General features: G+C 38.2%; 1 protein-coding gene across 1 annotated transcript in view; it reads left to right on the top strand.

The window, feature by feature from the left end:
* Positions 1-17332, top strand: part of LOC106136002 (putative fatty acyl-CoA reductase CG5065) — a 33717-nt gene extending 16385 nt beyond the window's left edge. The window contains exons 9-14 of the mRNA XM_013336429.2: positions 2453-2512; positions 2900-3032; positions 5689-5796; positions 14243-14374; positions 15571-15828; positions 16570-17332. Of these exons, the coding sequence (XP_013191883.1) occupies positions 2453-2512; positions 2900-3032; positions 5689-5796; positions 14243-14374; positions 15571-15828; positions 16570-16648 (770 nt within the window). The 3' untranslated portion in view covers positions 16649-17332. The remainder of the gene's footprint in view (positions 1-2452; positions 2513-2899; positions 3033-5688; positions 5797-14242; positions 14375-15570; positions 15829-16569) is intronic.
* Positions 17333-17722: the final 390 nt, after the last annotated feature.

The raw sequence follows: 17722 nt of genomic DNA, 5'->3' as shown, positions 1-17722 counted from the left end.
AGTAATATTAGCTGTGACACGTTTAAGTTGATCGAATACTACCGGAGATGGTAAATAAACAGTGCTTATACAAAAGTGCCGAACTGAGTTTCCTAACCTCAGTTCAATTGACACCCATAAATCTTCATCTGTGGACTCCCACGAACGTCTACGAACAGGTTCATGTTTTTTTAATACCGCGATAAGCACGCCACCTCCTTCCAATTTAGTACTATCGGTGGTACTACGGTCACGCCGAAATATCACATATCTGTTGTCAATAACCTCATGGTCGTACACACTATCATTAAGCCATGTCTCAGTGAGTAGAATTATATCAGCATTTTGTTTAATTGCATTAGCCAATATAATCTGAGTTTTGGTCTTGAGACCCCTAACATTTTGATATACTAGGTGCAAATTTCTACACAAATTTGAGCTATCACTAGGCAAAGACACCATCAAATTAAATAGAGTTAAGGGTGTCTAAGTCACTTACAAGAAAACTTTTCGAATTAACGTCTTTTCTCATAAAAATCTTTCCGTTACGCACCCAAACAAAATCAAACTTTTTTTCCTTTGCCACTTTACGGGCAGCTGCGTGGAGCTGTTTATTAGCTGGAGTCAAATGTTCGCAGACGTAGACTGGTTGTTTCTCCTTCGTGGCAATACCCAGATGAGCAGAACTTAATTTATCACTTTGGTGAGTTCTGTTGTAGGTTTTTACAGCAGCCAGCAGGGAGTCACGGACCAGGGGGCTTGCTAACTTCACTATTATTGACCTTGGACGGCTGGAGTCTTTGTTGACCTTTGCAACACGGTGAAAGTGCTCTCGCAGTGGATGCCCCACGGTGCCCGCAAGTTGATTAATAACAGTTTTGATATTTTCAGATGAATGTTCGGGTACACACTGAATTTCTAAATTATTTTCTCGAGAATTCTGTTCAAACTGGTTAAGTTTAGAATCTAAAACAATAATCTTGGTATGAAGGGCTCCCAATTCAGTTCGAAGTGCCTTATTTTCCACCTTAAGGTCGTCGTAGTCCTTAGTCTTCTGGTCAAGGGCCTCCTGGAGCTGATCGTAATTATCAGACATAAGCTGAACACTAGTAGTCAGTTCTTGAAGCTTTGCTCGAGTATCAGCACTATCAATCGCAAAATCACTACTTAGGTCTTTGCGAAGTCGTGTTAAAGCTTCCTCAAGACTCTGATCGAAATAATTCTTAAAGTCTTCAATGCTATAAATTGCTTGTTGGTCGCTGTGTGTGGGAGTTGATAATTGAGAAGTAGACTGTAAGTTATCGCATCGTCTATCAACAGACTTACACTCAACACACTTCCATGAAGCTTTGTAGGCCTTGGACTCTTTATTAAAATTATCAGAAGAAATATCTAAACACTGGTAGTGAAAAGACGCAGCACACTTTGAACATCCCTTTATATCGGCAGCTTTTATTTGTTTTTTACATTTTTTGCAGACAGACATTTTTTGTGAAAAACTCCCTGTTATTTTGGGAACTTTTATAAGTGCGGCAACACTTCATATGTCAGATTCAATTTTGATGCTGTCAATTGATATAGACAAATCAGTTATTTGACAGATGTGGGTAGTTATCTTGAATAATTTGAATGATAAAATTATGTGGGTATAAAAATATGACTTATCTTCAATGTTTACTGTCGTAATCCGGTTATAAATTTCTTGAATAACACTCAAGTGGATATATGCGATGTTATACTATTGATTTAGATCACTTTCACTCGAAAATATTTGGTATTTCGGAAAATTTCAAATTATAAACTGAGAGCGTACTGTTAACAGAGCAAGGCAGTGTTGCTATCTGCAAGGCAGTGTTGCTAGCTCTTAATTATTCAAAGGTCATAAATGTCACCGTGCGCCGTGTGGTTCCGTGTGGCACTGTAATAGAATAGGAACACTCCATACCCGTGGATGTCGTAAAAGGCGACTAAAGGAACGGCTAATAAACTTGGGTTTCATCTTATAGGCGATAGGCTAGCAACTTGCCACTTTTTTTGAATTTGAATTCCATCACTAAGCTATAAAGCTGCACGTTAACCTTCAGTCTTTTCAAGACTGTTGGCTCTGTCTACCCGGCAAGGAATATAGACATGATTATATGTATGTATGTATAAATAAACTATTGTATTAACATTTAGTTTAGAAATAAGAAATTTAAAAACTAATTGAACGGCCTCTGCGGCGCAGCGTTAGTACGCTTCTCTGTTACACCGGAGGTCCCGGGTTCGAATCCCGGTCAGGGCATGATAAAAAAGAACTTTTTCTGGTTGGCCTGGGTCTTAGATGTTTATCTATGTAGGTAAGTATTTATTATAAAATACAGTATAGTTGAGTTAGTATCTCGTAACACGAGTCTCGAACTTACTTCGAGGCTAACTCAATCTGTGTAATTTGTCCCGTATATATTTATTTATTTATAATTTTGTGTTTCAGTGACGGCTGCGTTCCAGGAACCGTTCCCCGGGTGGATCGACAACGTGTATGGTGTTACCGGTGAGGATTTATCATAACCTTTTGAACATACATACATACATATGGTCACGTCTATATCCCTTGCGGGGTAGACAGAGCCAACAGTCTTGAAAAGACTGAATAACCACGTTTAGCTGTTTGGCTTAATGATAGAATTGATATTCAAATAGTGACAAGTTGCTAGCCCATCGCCTAAAATAGAATCCCAAGTTTGTGAGCTTATCACTTAGTCGCATTTTACGACATCCACGGGAAAGAGATGGAGTGGTTCTATTCTTTTTTGTGTATTGGCGCCGGGAACCACACGGCACACCTTTTGAAAATAGAGGAAAATTTTGCATTTTTTGTATCTTACGAATAAACTCAAAAAAGACTGAGTCTGTCCGTTTGATGACGTCCGTCTTCCAGGCATCATCATGGAGATCTCCCGCGGGACCTACCGCTCGGGGTACTGCCGGGAGCGGTACGTGGTAGACCTGGTGCCCGTGGACATGGTCGTCAACTGCTGCATCCTGGCCGCTTGGAGACAGGGCGCTAAGCAGTGAGTTCTTAATATCTTCTTGTTTACAGCCTTTTTATCAAACCTTATTTATTTATTATTTACTAGCGTCCCGCCCCGGCTTCGTACGGGTGCAAAATTATAAATGTTATTATACATAAAAACCTTCCTCTTGAATCACTCTACCTGTTACAAAAAACCGCATCAAAATCCGTTGCGTAATTTTAAAGATTTAAGCATACAGACAAACAGACTAAAATAGCGACTTTGTTTTATACTATGTAGTGATTTATTTATTACACAATATTCATTATGAACTTAAAACAATATTCCGCAAAACTGTTTTCATAGTTTGACTGCGGTCAGTCTTATTTAAAGTTACTAATTTAACACAATAAATAAAACTATATATATCTATAACGTGTAGGTAACAATTTAGTTTTAAGCTTACATACTTCTTCTCCTCAAAAGTTTCTCATTTAAGTTTCCTCTGTACAGCTCCTCCTTTCTGCCTGTTTCATAAAACATCCCCAGTTTTTACAAAATCCCCTGCTTCTTCAAACGTCCCCTGCATCTTCAAACGTCCCCAGCTTCTTCAAACGTCCCCTGCTTCTTCAAACGTCCCCAGCTTCTTCAAACGTCCCCTGCTTCTTCAAACGTCCCCTGCTTCTATAAACGTCCCCTGCATCTTCAAACGTCCCCTGCTTCTTCAAACGTCCCCTGCTTCTTCAAACGTCCCCTGCTTCTTCAAACGTCCCCTGCTTCTATAAACGTCCCCTGCATCTTCAAACGTCCCCTGCTTCTTCAAACGTCCCCTGCTTCTTCAAACGTCCCCAGCTTCTTCAAACGTCCCCTGCTTCTTCAAACGTCCCCTGCTTGTACAAACGTCCCCTGCTTCTTCAAACGTCCCCTGCTTCTTCAAACGTCCCCTGCTTCTTCAAACGTCCCCTGCATCTTCAAACGTCCCCTGCTTCTATAAACGTCCCCTGCTTCTATAAACGTCCCCTGCATCTTCAAACGTCCCCTGCTTCTTCAAACGTCCCCTGCTTCTTCAAACGTCCCCTGCTTCTTCAAACGTCCCCTGCTTCTTCAAACGTCCCCAGCTTCTTCAAACGTCCCCTGCTTCTTCAAACGTCCCCTGCATCTTCAAACGTCCCCTGCTTCTATAAACGTCCCCTGCTTCTATAAACGTCCCCTGCTTCTTCAAACGTCCCCTGCATCTTCAAACGTCCCCTGCTTCTATAAACGTCCCCTGCTTCTTCAAACGTCCCCTGCTTCTTCAAACGTCCCCTGCTTGTACAAACGTCCCCTGCTTCTTCAAACGTCCCCTGCTTCTTCAAACGTCCCCTGCATCTTCAAACGTCCCCTGCTTCTTCAAACGTCCCCTGCATCTTCAAACGTCCCCTGCTTCTATAAACGTCCCCTGCTTCTATAAACGTCCCCTGCTTCTTCAAACGTCCCCTGCTTCTTCAAACGTCCCCAGCTTCTTCAAACGTCCCCTGCTTCTTCAAACGTCCCCTGCTTGTACAAACGTCCCCTGCTTCTTCAAACGTCCCCTGCATCTTCAAACGTCCCCTGCATCTTCAAACGTCCCCTGCTTCTTCAAACGTCCCCTGCTTCTTCAAACGTCCCCTGCTTCTTCAAACGTCCCCTGCTTGTACAAACGTCCCCTGCTTCTTCAAACGTCCCCTGCTTCTTCAAACGTCCCCTGCTTCTTCAAACGTCCCCTGCTTATTCAAACGTCTCCTGCTTCTACAAACGTCTTTCCATCATAAAGCCATACAACTGAACGTGGCATTTCAGTCTTTTCGAGGCTGTTGGCACTGTCTACCGCAAGGGATATAGACGTGACCATATCCTACTACTATTATAAAGGCGAAAGTTTGTATGGATGTATGGATGTTTGTTACTCTTTCACGCAAAAACTACTGAACCGATTACCATGAAATTTGGTATGTAGGTAGCTGAAGACCCAGAATAACACATAGGCTACTTTTTATCCCAGAGTTCCCGCGGGATTGATAGGGTTTCCATGCGGACGAAGTCGCGGGCGGCCTCTAGTATATAATATCCCAGAGTTCCCGCGGTATTGATAGGGTTTCCATGCGGACGAAGTCGCGGGCGGCCTCTAGTATATAATATCCCAGAGTTCCCGCGGTATTGATAGGGTTTCCATGCGGACGAAGTCGCGGGCGGCCTCTAGTGTTTGTATAAACGTCTTTATTAGTTGACTTTTCAATTTGTGCACGAGGTAAGCGACTGGCTTACCCCTTATACTTAACTCTCTTCATTTAATGATCACAATGTTGGACCACTTTCAAGGTCGATCGCTTCACCTTTTACTCTCAGATATATGTATAAGCATCACGCTTAGAAATCTGAATGAGCTGTGTAGTGCCTGTGGGTGTAGTGCCGTGTGGTTCCTGGCACTAATACAAAAAAGAATAGGACCACTCCATCTCTTTCCCATGGATGTCGTAAAAGGCGACTGAGGAGTAGGCTTATAAACTTGGGATTCTTCTTTTAGGCGATGTGCTAGCAACCTGTCACTATTTGAATCTCAATCCTATCTTAAAGCCAAATAGCTGAACGTGGCCTGTCAGTCTTTACAAGACTGTAGGCTCTGTCTACCCCGCAAGGGATATAGACGTGATTATATGTATATATGAGCTGTGCAATTTAGTTGTAACGATTCCAGACCCGGCCGGTGTCCCGTGTACAACGCGACGTCAGGCTCTATCAACCCGCTACAGTGGGGGCAGTTCACTCGGCACTGCCTGAAGTGGGCCAGGGAGAACCCCACCAAGTAAGTAAAGTAATTTATTTGACGTCAACCAATGTTGTTAAACCATACGACAATTATTAAGCGATATATAGTATCCTATAATAATGAATAAAAATTTTGAATTTTGTTTTTTTTTGAATAAGTATTGAAGGAATTAATGACCATTATATTTGCCATGACTCTTTATTTAAATTTTAAACTTATTCTATCTTAAAGCGAAATTGCTGAACGTAGCCTATCAGTCTTTTCGAGACTGTTGGCTCTGTCTCCCCCGCAAGGGATATAGACGTGATTATATGTATGTATGTAAAACTAAGATTCAGTCGTCCTATCAAGGATACATAATTATTTTTGTTTTTCCACAACTATGTAGTCGTATCCAGGGTAATTCTTAATTTATGAGTGTATTGTGAGAATGTAATCGTGTTAGTCTGGTGGTGACCCTAAATAAATTAATTATCTCTCATCACTTTAACCTGCGATGATAGATAGATAGAAGAGATTCATATAGTGACACGTTGCTAGTCCACCGCCTAAAAGAAGAATCCCAAGTTTATAAGCCTATTCCTTGGTCGCCTTTTACGACGACATTGCAAAGAAATGGAGTTGTCCTATTCTTTTTTCTATTAATGCTGGAAACCACACGGCAACCCTTTATCTAGCATAAAAATAAATAAGACCAGTAATCAATATTTCAAAAAGCTTGGTCGTCAGTAATTAACAAACTTTTACCTAACCTCTTAAGCTGAATTTCCAAAACTTTCGGACAGCTAGGTCCGATCTAGATCTTAAAATCTATAGGGGAGAGCGGGGCTGGTACTAACAAATTTTGCATTATGGTTTATATTTTCAATAGTAATTAACATTTTTGTTTTATTTTTTGTTTATAACATGCTTTGATTATCTGGCTATGATATTAGTAACAAAAACTATCAGCTAGGTAAGTAATTTTAGAAACAGACTAATCAAAACCAAAAAAGTCGTTTGTTAAGACATACCCCGTATCTGGGGCAAATATTAACAGAGCTGGGGTAAGTATTAACGTAAGGGGCAATAATTAACACAGACTATAATTCTATTAAAATACATAAATAAAATGTCTTTTATATTAATAAAAATGTTTTATTGTACTTAAGATTAAATAAATCAGTACTTTTTATGATAGGAACTGAAAGAATATAGTATATTGTTTTAAATCTACACTAATTAACAATCATTCTCACAGTCAAATGATTTTTAAGCCTATATAATATTGACACACACAACCACTTTAAACTTAATGTATAAAAATTAAATAAACTTTTTAGTGTTAACAGTCTTATAGAGTCCTAATAAGGTAAATAAAATAATATCTTCTTCAACAGCAACAACATAATCTTTTCAATTAACTATAAGTACTCAACAATCATTAGTCTATATACTTTCTATATTTTTCCAGAACTTCTTTAGCTGCTAACTCTAATACTTCTTGAGATGTAGACCCCCTTGTGCTCTTCCTTTTATAGTTTATCATTCTACAAAAAAAATACTATTGTAAAAAAACACTTAGTTAATACTGTATTATACATACATACGGGGTAAGTACTAACATGTTAATACTCAATACTTAACATGTTAATACTTACCCCACTCAATTTGTTAATTTTAGCCCCAAGGCTACTTTTTTTACTTAACCAATTACAGCAAATAATCTAGTCAAAATAATTACAAACAAATAATATAGTTTTACTGTCAATAAATTACAGTTTGATTTAGTATAAACTTTGAACCAATTTAGGGAATCAATAAGTCTTAAATCAATTTATTGCAACACAAGAAAAGTTCTCTTACCTGTCAATCCGAGGTCACTACTCACAACTATTACATGCGATGGCTGGCCGGCAACTGACAAGTCAGGACACATTCGGCTGCGTATATAGTATTTCTAAACCAAGTCTCATATTTTTAACACTTTACGTTTGGCAGGAATAAGCTTGTTAATTCTTACCCCTGTTAACACCAGCCCCGCTCTCCCCTACACCATTTGTACAGGTTATGTACTAACTTAATACCTATTGTTTCTGAATGTATAATGTATATAACGGCCCCTGTGGCGCAGCGGTGATACGCTTGTCTGTGACACCGGAGGTCCCAGGTTCGAATCCTGGCCAGGGCATGATGAGAAACGAACTTTCTCTGACTGGTCTGGGTCTTGGATGTTTATCTATATAAGCATTCATTATAAAAAAATATAGCATCGTTGAGTTAGTATCTCGTAACACAAGTCTCGAACTTACTACGAGGCTAACTCAATCTGTGTAATTTGTCCCGTATATATTTATGTTTATTTATTACTAGCTTCCCCCCGCGACTCCGTCCGCGCGGATGTCGGTCTTCGCGTGGATGGTTTACTTCTCCATTTTGAGTAACTCTGACAATGACATCTTATAAATATCTATTGGACCCAATTACGGCTAGGCCTATAATAATTAAGGAGATCCCTCTATTGAGCTACTGCTGTTGAGTTCGCGTTCTGTAGTAAGTAGTCCGGTCAATTTAGACCAAAAAATAAGAATGATACTACATTAATTCCCATCAAGCTGAAAATGACTATAATTGTTTAAAACACATTCAAAAGCATTATTTCAAAATTCCCCATGATTCCGGTTTAAGGAAAAAAATTACCCAAGGTCAAAGGTAAAAAAATGGGTTTTTCACGATTTTCTACAAAACGGTAAGTTTAATCGGAAAATTACCTCAGACATAGATTGTAGATCATAAAGTTATCTATAAAAAGGAATCAATAATTTTTTTCAATAAAGCTACCGTTTCTGAGATATAACGATGCTAAAAGTTGCAAGCGTCATAATATGCATAAGCACGTCTCATATATACTCTGTGTAGCAGTAATATAAGTAAAAATATTGTTCTGTCGGTAATTTTAAACCTAGTCCCTTCATTTATACTGTAGCGAAACCTTGAGACAGCATCTGTCTCTCTGTTTAATTGTGTACGTAGCTAGGGTCGTATACCTGCTTTATCTCAGTATGCTCAACACATGAAATACCGTAAGTCTTTAATAATAGTAGTCCTTGCGGGGATACCGTTGACGGCTATGGACACCACGGCCTCTCATGCCCTAGGAGTGCCGGCCGTTTAGGGCGCCATGCCTTCCTTAATAATATAAACCTTCGTGCTCTTGCCACCATCCATGGTCCAGCCGTTCTAGAACCAAACGGTCTGGCTCGGGATGATGCCAAGAGGCCGGATTGTATGACTTTGGTACCCTGGAGATTGGGGCGGCCTTTGGTGTGGGATGCTACTTGTGTCGACACACTTGCGCCGTCTCATATTCGGGTTACTAAATCTAAGGCCGGTTCTGCTGAGGCAAAAAACATCAAAAGTCGCAAATATGTAGGTATCGGTAATACCTATACTTTTGAACGTTTTGGGGTAGAAACTCTGAGACCGGGGGGCCTATCTGCCCATCAGCTTTTCTGACAATTGTCGAAAAAGCTGATTGAGGTATCTCTTGACCGGAGGGCTGGAAATTATCTGGCTCAGAGAATCAGCATTGCCATTCAAATTGGCAATGCTGCCAACCTTCTGGGCACACTCCCGCATGTTGAAACTATGCAGGGACTGTACAATTTATAAATTAAATTTTAGTTTGTAGTCATCTTTTTTCTTTCTTTTTATAAGTAGTTTTAGTTTTTATTTGATTTCATTGTAATCTCTATTATTGTCCTAAGATGATTTTCTTCACTTAAGGTTATTCTAATTAAAAAAAAAATAAATGCGAAAGTTTGTCTTGAGTGCCACTGCGTAGTGAAAACACGTGTTTATTCTAACCTATTTCAAGTTGAATAATAAAAATGTTAAAAAAAACGCGCTAATAGTACACTACCTCAGAGGTGGCGTGGAAACGTGTGTATATTATGACGCTTGCAACTTCTTGCATCGTTATATCTCAGAAACGGTAGCTTTATTGAAAAAAAATATTGATACCTTTTTTATAGATAACTTTATGATCTACAATTTATGTCTGAGGAAATTTTACGATTTGAAAAACCGTTTTGAAGAAAATCGCGAAACACCCATTTCTTACCTTTGACCTTGGGTAATTTTTTTTCCTTAAACCGGAATCATGGGGAATTTTGAAATAATGCTTTTGATTGTGTTTTAAACAATTATACTCATTTTCAGCTTGATGGGAATTAATGTAGCTTCGAATGTCTAGATTGACCGGACTAAAGTATTTTTTTCATAGTAATTTGTAGCGGCCCGCGTGTGCCGCAAAAGGTTCAAGCTAAATCCGACTTTCGGTGCTACAGGTTACGGCCCTAAATTCACTGCGGGTAACGTAACGTGTGTTCGCGGTTCTACAGAACAACGTCTATGGATAAACTGAAAAATTAAGATTTATTTTCCAGGATAAAAAGTATCCTATTTTATGCCCAGGATAATAAGGTATAATTATACAAAGTTTCATCAAAATCGAACCGTTAGTTTTCACGTGATGCCTGAACATATACATATATACAACAGACAGACAGACAAACATTTTTTTAATCACATATTTGTGTTTGGTATCGATCCAGTAACACCCCCTGCTATTTATTTTTTCAATATTTTCAATGTACAGAATTGAACTTTCTACAGATTTATTATATGTATAGATGTATGTATGTAAGTAACTAATTTACGATGAACTCTTAAACTACGTACGTACTATAATATTAACAAAAGTATTTACAAATAACTGATCGGAACAGTCTTAGAAATGACATCAAACGCAAACGGTTCAAGCTAAATCCGACTTTCGGCGCTACAGGTTACGGCGCTGAATCCACTGCGGGTAACGCAACGTGTGTTCGCGGTTCTACAGAACAACATCTATGGATAAAATTTATTTTTTTCTCCGTTTTTTTCCAGGATAAAAAGTATCCTATTTTATGCCCAGGATAGTAATGTATAAAATATACTAAGTTTCATCGAAATCGAACCGTTAGTTTTCACGTGATGCCTGAACATACAGACAGACAGACAAAAATTTTTTTAATCACATATTTGGATTTGGTATCGATCCAGTAACACCGCCTGCTATTTATTTTTTCATTTTTTTCAATGTACAGAATTGACCCTTCTACAGATTTATTATATGTACTAGCTTCCGCCCGCGACTCCGTCCGCGCGGATGTCGGTCTTCGCGTGGATGGTTTATTTCTCCATTTTGAGTAACTCTGACAATGACATCTTATAAATATCTATTGAACCCAAATACGGCTAGGCCTATAATAATTAAGGACATCCCTCTATTGAGCTACTGCTGTTGAGCTCGCGTTCTGTAGTATTTTATTTATAGTAATTCCGACCTTGATAAGTAGCATGTATGTAGCAGTAAATTACTGACAGTGACGAAACGTTTGCAAAAATAAAAAAGTGATCGTGACAATGCGACATAAAGTTAATGAAGAGCTTCAGCATACACAACATTGTTAGTGAGCTCGTCCGGAATATGAACATGAAGATTTCTTGGACTGCTCATACGGGAAAGAGCTACGTAAAGTTGCCCGTGAGAAAATCAACTCGCAGTAAGATCTACGCCAGCAACTCCTAGGGTACCTTGAGCCTTATTTATTGTCATGGCGTAACACAAAGCTACAGGAAACTGTATTCTCTTAAATTGAAATGGAAAATTGTTGGGAATCAATGGTATTTGAGGGATTAAAACACTTTCCCCGGCACCACAACCGGTTAAAATTTCAGCTTCAATTACGTTAGGTTGTAAATTATCGATCTTCAATCGAGTGCCGTAACATAGTTTCGGAGGACTTAAATTACGAAGAAGGAAAATAATAGGAACCCCGATTTTTAACTTAATAATATCTGAAGGAACTACAGAAACATTTAAAGAATTAAAAAATTCTATAGGGAAATTAGTGGACTCTTCTTGATCCATCATTCTATTAATAGAGATATACTCTCGACTTTCTCCTTAAATATGTGTCAGTATTTCATTATTTATTCCAGATGCTTTGTCATTCTCAGAAGTCAGAATGGACCTTTTGCATAACTAAGTATTATGCTGATGCGTAACGCTGCTTAAGTCTCCGTAAACGGCAAATATTAGCTCGTGCAGGGACGAAACAGAATAACACAACTCATCATTTAAAGCTACTTTTCCTTCATCATTTGGATAAGTTCCCTCGCCAATTTATAATAACAAATTTGAAAATTGTTGCGCATGTGTGTCATCTCTTACCCGCATATTTGTTGTTAAATGCATGGATATAATATGTTGCCATAGACTCGACCTTTTAAGGCAAGCTCTGACTTCATCAGCTCCTGTTCCTCGTGGTATCACCGGTAGAATTTGTCTGAAGTCGCCACAAAAAAGGACAGTTATTCCACCCATGGGTTTTTACACGCATACAATATTAATTCAAATAGGAACGACAGCCATTCAAACTGTAGATATTAATGGAGTAAAGTCAAGCGGATCAAGCGTCTCAATGGGTGTTCCTCAAGGCTCAATTTTAGGACCATTCCTCTTCTTTGTATATGCCAATGACCTGCCTTTTATGGTGGAAAAACAGGGGGGTATAGTGCTGTTTGCCGATGACACTTCTTTAATATTTAAATAAGATCGCCATAGCGAAAATGTAAGTTCGGTTAATAATATACTGTCGGTCATATTTATCTGGTTCTCAACCAACAATCTTCTTTTAAATGCTAATAAGACCCAATGCATTAAATTTACCCTTCCAAACGTAAGGCAGGCCAATACTGACATAATACTGGAAGGCCAGAAATAAGAATTTGTTAAAAATACAAAGTTTTTAGGAATTATAATAGATTCAAAGCTACAGTGGGGTGCTCATATTTCAAAACTTTCCAATAAACTTAGCTCTGCCGCTTATGCTGTTAGGAGGATCCGACAATTGACAGATGTAGCTACAGCTAGGCTTGTTTATTTCAGCTATTTTCATAGCTTGTTATCTTATGGTTTACTTTTATGGGGTAGCGCGGCTGATAAGCAAACTATTTTTATAATTCAGAAAAGGGCCGTTCGCTCAATTTACGGTTTAGGACCAAGAGACTCGTTAAGACAACTCTTTAAGAAAATAAACATACCTACAGTAGCATCCCAGTACATTTTTTACCTTATAATGTATGTTAGGAAAAATACCTCTTTTTTCACAAAGTTAGTGCCACAACTGATAGAAATTTACGTAATAAACATTAATTAGTCATGCCGTATCATAGGCTTAGTAAAGTCAGTAAATCATTTAAGGGGAACTGTATACGATTTTATAATAGGTTGCCGGAGTCTGTTCTTTATATGCCTAACCGAAAATTCAAAGAGTATGTAAAGAAAGTACTTTGTGAGAAGGCTTATTATAGGACTGATGATTACCTTAATGATAAAAACATCTGGCTTGAGCTTGGCACAGGAACCTCGTAATGAATTGTAGTTTGATTTGAACTTAAATCAAAATTCAGTACACTCTGTACATAAATCTTTTTAAAATTGGCAATCCATAAAATATAAAATATATTTTTTTTTTATATTAAAATCTCATATAAATATATTAATCTGAACAATGTATTCTCTCGTCCACATTCTATTCTTAGTTTGGATAATTGTGAAGTTGACGTTGTTGAAGAAAATGCTGCAATGCAGTTTGTTACCGCTTCTTCTCCACTGACGCCTTGGAAGCGGCAGTAAACTTTGTTTTAAGTAATTTATTTCACGTCAACCAATGTTGTTAAACCATACGTTTTGACAATTATAAAGCGATATGAAGTATCCTATAAGAGTAAGTAAAAATTTTGAATTTTGAATTTTGAGCCCGCGTGTGCAGCAAACGGTTCAAGCCAAAGCCGACTTTCGGCGCTACAGGTTACGGCGCTTAATCCACTGCGGGTAACGCAACGTGTGTTCGCGGTTCTACAGAACAACGTCTATGGATAAAACTGAAAAATTGAGATTTTCTTTTTTCTACGTATTTTTCCAGGATAAAAAGTATCCTATTTTATGCCCAGGATAATAAGGTATAATTATACCAAGTTTCATCGAAATCGAACCGTTAATTTTCATGTGATGCCTGAACATACAGACAGACAGACAAAAATTTTTTTAATCAGATATTTGGGTTTGGTATCGATCCAGTAACACTCCCTGCTATTTATTTTTTCAATATTTTCAATGTACAGAATTGACCCTTCTACAGATTTATTATATGTATAGATATAGATAGATAGATAACTAAGACTAAGGGATAGGCTTACAAACTTGGAATTCTTTTTTAGGCGATGGGCTAGCAACCTATCACTATTTGAATCTCAATTCTATCATTAAGCCAAACAGCTGAACGTGGCCATTCAGTCTTTTCAAGACTGTTGGCTCTGTCTAGCCCACAAGGGATATAGACGTGACCATATGTATGTATGTATTATATAATATTTGTGGTGTTATCGTCAGATACGTGATGTGGTACCCCAACTTCTCGTTCACGGAGTCCCGGCTGGTGAACACGTTCTGGGAGGTGTCGCTGCACTTCCTGCCCGCCTTCCTCTACGACGTCGTGCTGAGGGCGCAGGGGAGGAAGGCCATGTACGTACCTACTCCTTACACGACAACGATTTGACGGCCTCTGACACCGGAGGTCCCGGGTTCGAATCCCGGCCAGGGCGTGATGAGAAACGAACTTTCTCTGATTGGTCTTGGATGTTTATGTATATAAGTATAGTATCGTTGAGTTAGTATCTCGTAACACAAGTCTCGAACTTACTACAAGGCTAACACAATCTGTGTAATTTGTCCCGTATATATTTAAAAAAAAAATATTAAAAAAAAAAACAACCTGACCTGACCAACTGTCTTCATTCATGCTTGAGAGGAAAGGAATTGTAAATTTGATACCTAGTGCGGTGTGGTCCCCGGCACCAACATAAAATAGAATAGGACCACTCCATCTCATTTCCCATGGATGTCATAAGAGGCGACTAAGGGATGGGCTTATAAACTTGGGATTCTCGTTTTAGGCGATGGGCTAGCAACCTGTCACTATTTGAATCTTAATTCTATCATAAAGCCAAACAGCTGAACGTGGACTATCAGTCTCTTCAAGACTTTTGGCTCTGTCTACCCTACAAGGGATTTAGACGTGACTATATGAATGAATGAATACTTCGTTCAGGCCATTGTCTTAGAGTAGGGTAGCATCACTTTCACTTCGTCCGAATCCCAATGTCATCATTAGGTAAGCCATCCAGTTAAATGTGGACTCTGTGTCAAATGTAGTTGTTAGCCAGGTTATCACAAAAAGCGACTATCGTCTGCAAGAAAGATTGATTGATTGGAGGAGAAAAAGTTGATCAAGTGAAAGAGTTTGTATATCTAGGATCAAAGTTTACATCAGATGGCAAGTGTGATAGTGATATTGAAAGGAGAGTGAACGCGGGGAACGTGGTACCTACATAATGGTACATTGGTTCATAAAATCACGCCATTTTCGGGGGGTAGGCAGAGACTACATCTTTCCACTTGCCACGATCTCTGCATACTTCCTTCGCTTCATCTACATTCATAACTCTCTTCATGCAAGCTCGGCGGTTTCGGGTACTCTTGACCTGACCCTTTACCAGGACGTCCTTAATTTAATCAAAATACGTTCGTCTAGGTCTTCCCACTCCGACCTTTCCCTCCACACTCTCCTTGTATATCTGCTTATACTATTTGACCACCAGAAAAAAGGTTTTATAAACGACTTCTCCATTAAAGCCATCACAATTTTATTCAAATTCTAGAATGATGAAGCTAGCGCGCCGCTTCAAGATGGCGGCCGCGACGGGCGAGTACTTCGCCAACCACGAGTGGCAGTTCGGCATCTCGGAGTTCTCCGCGCTCCACAGCGACGCGGCCGCCGCCACAGATGGCGCCACTTTCTTCCACTGGCCCGAGTTCAATTGGGAGACGTATATCGGCGCGTACATGCTGGGCATCAGGAGGTTCATCCTGAAGGATACGCCCGATTCCCTGGTGCAGGCTAGGACTAAGTTGAGGAGGTGAGATTTCATAGAATTTTTTTAATAAACTTTTGTGTTTCGTATATATAATCACGAATATCCCTTGGGAGGTAAACTGAACAATCAGTCGTGAAAAGACTGAAAGGCCACGTTCTGCTGGCTAATATTGGAATCGATAATCAAATGTTAACAGGTTGCATGTCTACTAGCGTCTCCTTTAGTCGCCTTTTAAGACATCCGTGGGAAGGATATGTAGTGTCCTGTTCTAAAGTGCAGAATCCACACGACTTTTTGATTCCTTGCTTCAAGCAAAAGCCTGTTAGTGCATTTAAGGAATGAACCGGGCATGTAACATGAAGTTGGTAAGATAGTTTCTCATAAAGACTTAAGCCATTAGGAATTTGTCTTTGACACAGCGGGTCTGAAGGGTGATTTCTATCCAAACGGCGTGTATCATTTTAAAATAATATATAGCAACACAATATAAATAACGGTTCAATACACTAAAGTTGGAAATTGACTTTTCATTACATTAAAGTCTTTTTTCCATGTTTATTAACTGCACTTGTTTTTCATCGGGCGGCAACTAAAGCCTTAGCTCGTCGATTTCTAAATTAGTTTACGTACATACTCTTTCCGAAGGGGCAGGCAGAAACTATCCACTTGTGATGATCCTCGCATACTTCTTTCGCTTCATCCGCATTCATAAGTTTCTTAATGCAAGATGATGTTCAAATCATATTTGTATTTAGCTAAATTATATTTTTCATGTTGTTTCAGATTATACTGGATCAACAAACTGCTCCAGGCGGCGACCGGTATCTACCTTGTGAAATTCTGGCTCAGAAGAATGCGGTAGAACCCCTAAAATATAAGAGTTAAATAAGAAAAGTCACTTTTATAAGAACAATGCATTCTTACGTTATGTTGAAAAGCTGATTGGGTTCCGCGTAATCAATAATTTTTCTTTAGTACCATAGTCGTATGTTAATTTCCGTTTTTATCCTCGTCATAATAATTAGAGGTGTCAGCGGTGGGACAGCAAGTAAAAAATTTCAATCTATCTTTGATTTCTTCAACCGTTGGCATTGAGAAAGTCTTAGAAAAAGCTTCTTGGATAAACGTTTAAAACAATCTTAAAATTCCTTTTATAATAGGTATTTCGTTAAATTGGATTAATAATAATGTCAACTTCTTGCCTCTATTTTAATATTACTGTCAGCCACAGGATTATACTCTCAACTTGCGTATTATGAGCTAACACATGCCGGTAGAAAAGGGCTTTAAAGCACGTGTCTAAGTTAAAATATAAGAAATAAACAACAGACCACAGCAGAATTAATTATTTTTGTATTAGAGACTATATTGCTTTGAATAAGTTTGCAGTTGAATGTATTTTATGAGTATACCTTGTAAGAGATTATTTTAATTAAATATAATAATTATAATAAATGTAAATAGATGAAAATCTTAAAGGCAAAATTTCAGAAAGTTAGTTACCAGTCGAATTTTATGTAAATGTGTATATTCTTACAATTTGTTCTTTCTTATTAGGTATGTATATAATTTTCTACAATAAAAATAAAATAAACAATTTGTTTTGTTCATATACATTTCGATAATATTCCGTAATGCTTGTTAATATTATAAAATTTATGTAATTTATATATTGTAATTTATATGTCTATATAAATATAATAATTTTATATACTTTTTCAGTTTACTTGATAAAATCTGTAAAATAATTATTTAAATGATTATTTCTTTGTACCTGATGGCGAAATGTACCTAAAATAGCGATACTTTTGTGATATTTTTGTTATATGTCACAGTATAATTATCAATGTTATCACAATATCACCGTTTTTGGTAATAAATTGACTTGACACAACATTTTGAATAGTTTTTTTTTAAATGAACGATTTACGACATT

Source organism: Amyelois transitella, chromosome 30 (genome assembly GCF_032362555.1).
Source record: "Amyelois transitella isolate CPQ chromosome 30, ilAmyTran1.1, whole genome shotgun sequence".
Taxonomy (NCBI): Eukaryota; Metazoa; Arthropoda; class Insecta; order Lepidoptera; family Pyralidae; genus Amyelois; species Amyelois transitella.
The sequence above is the reverse complement of the archived record's forward strand: the minus strand, read 5'-3'. Positions and strand labels throughout refer to the sequence as shown.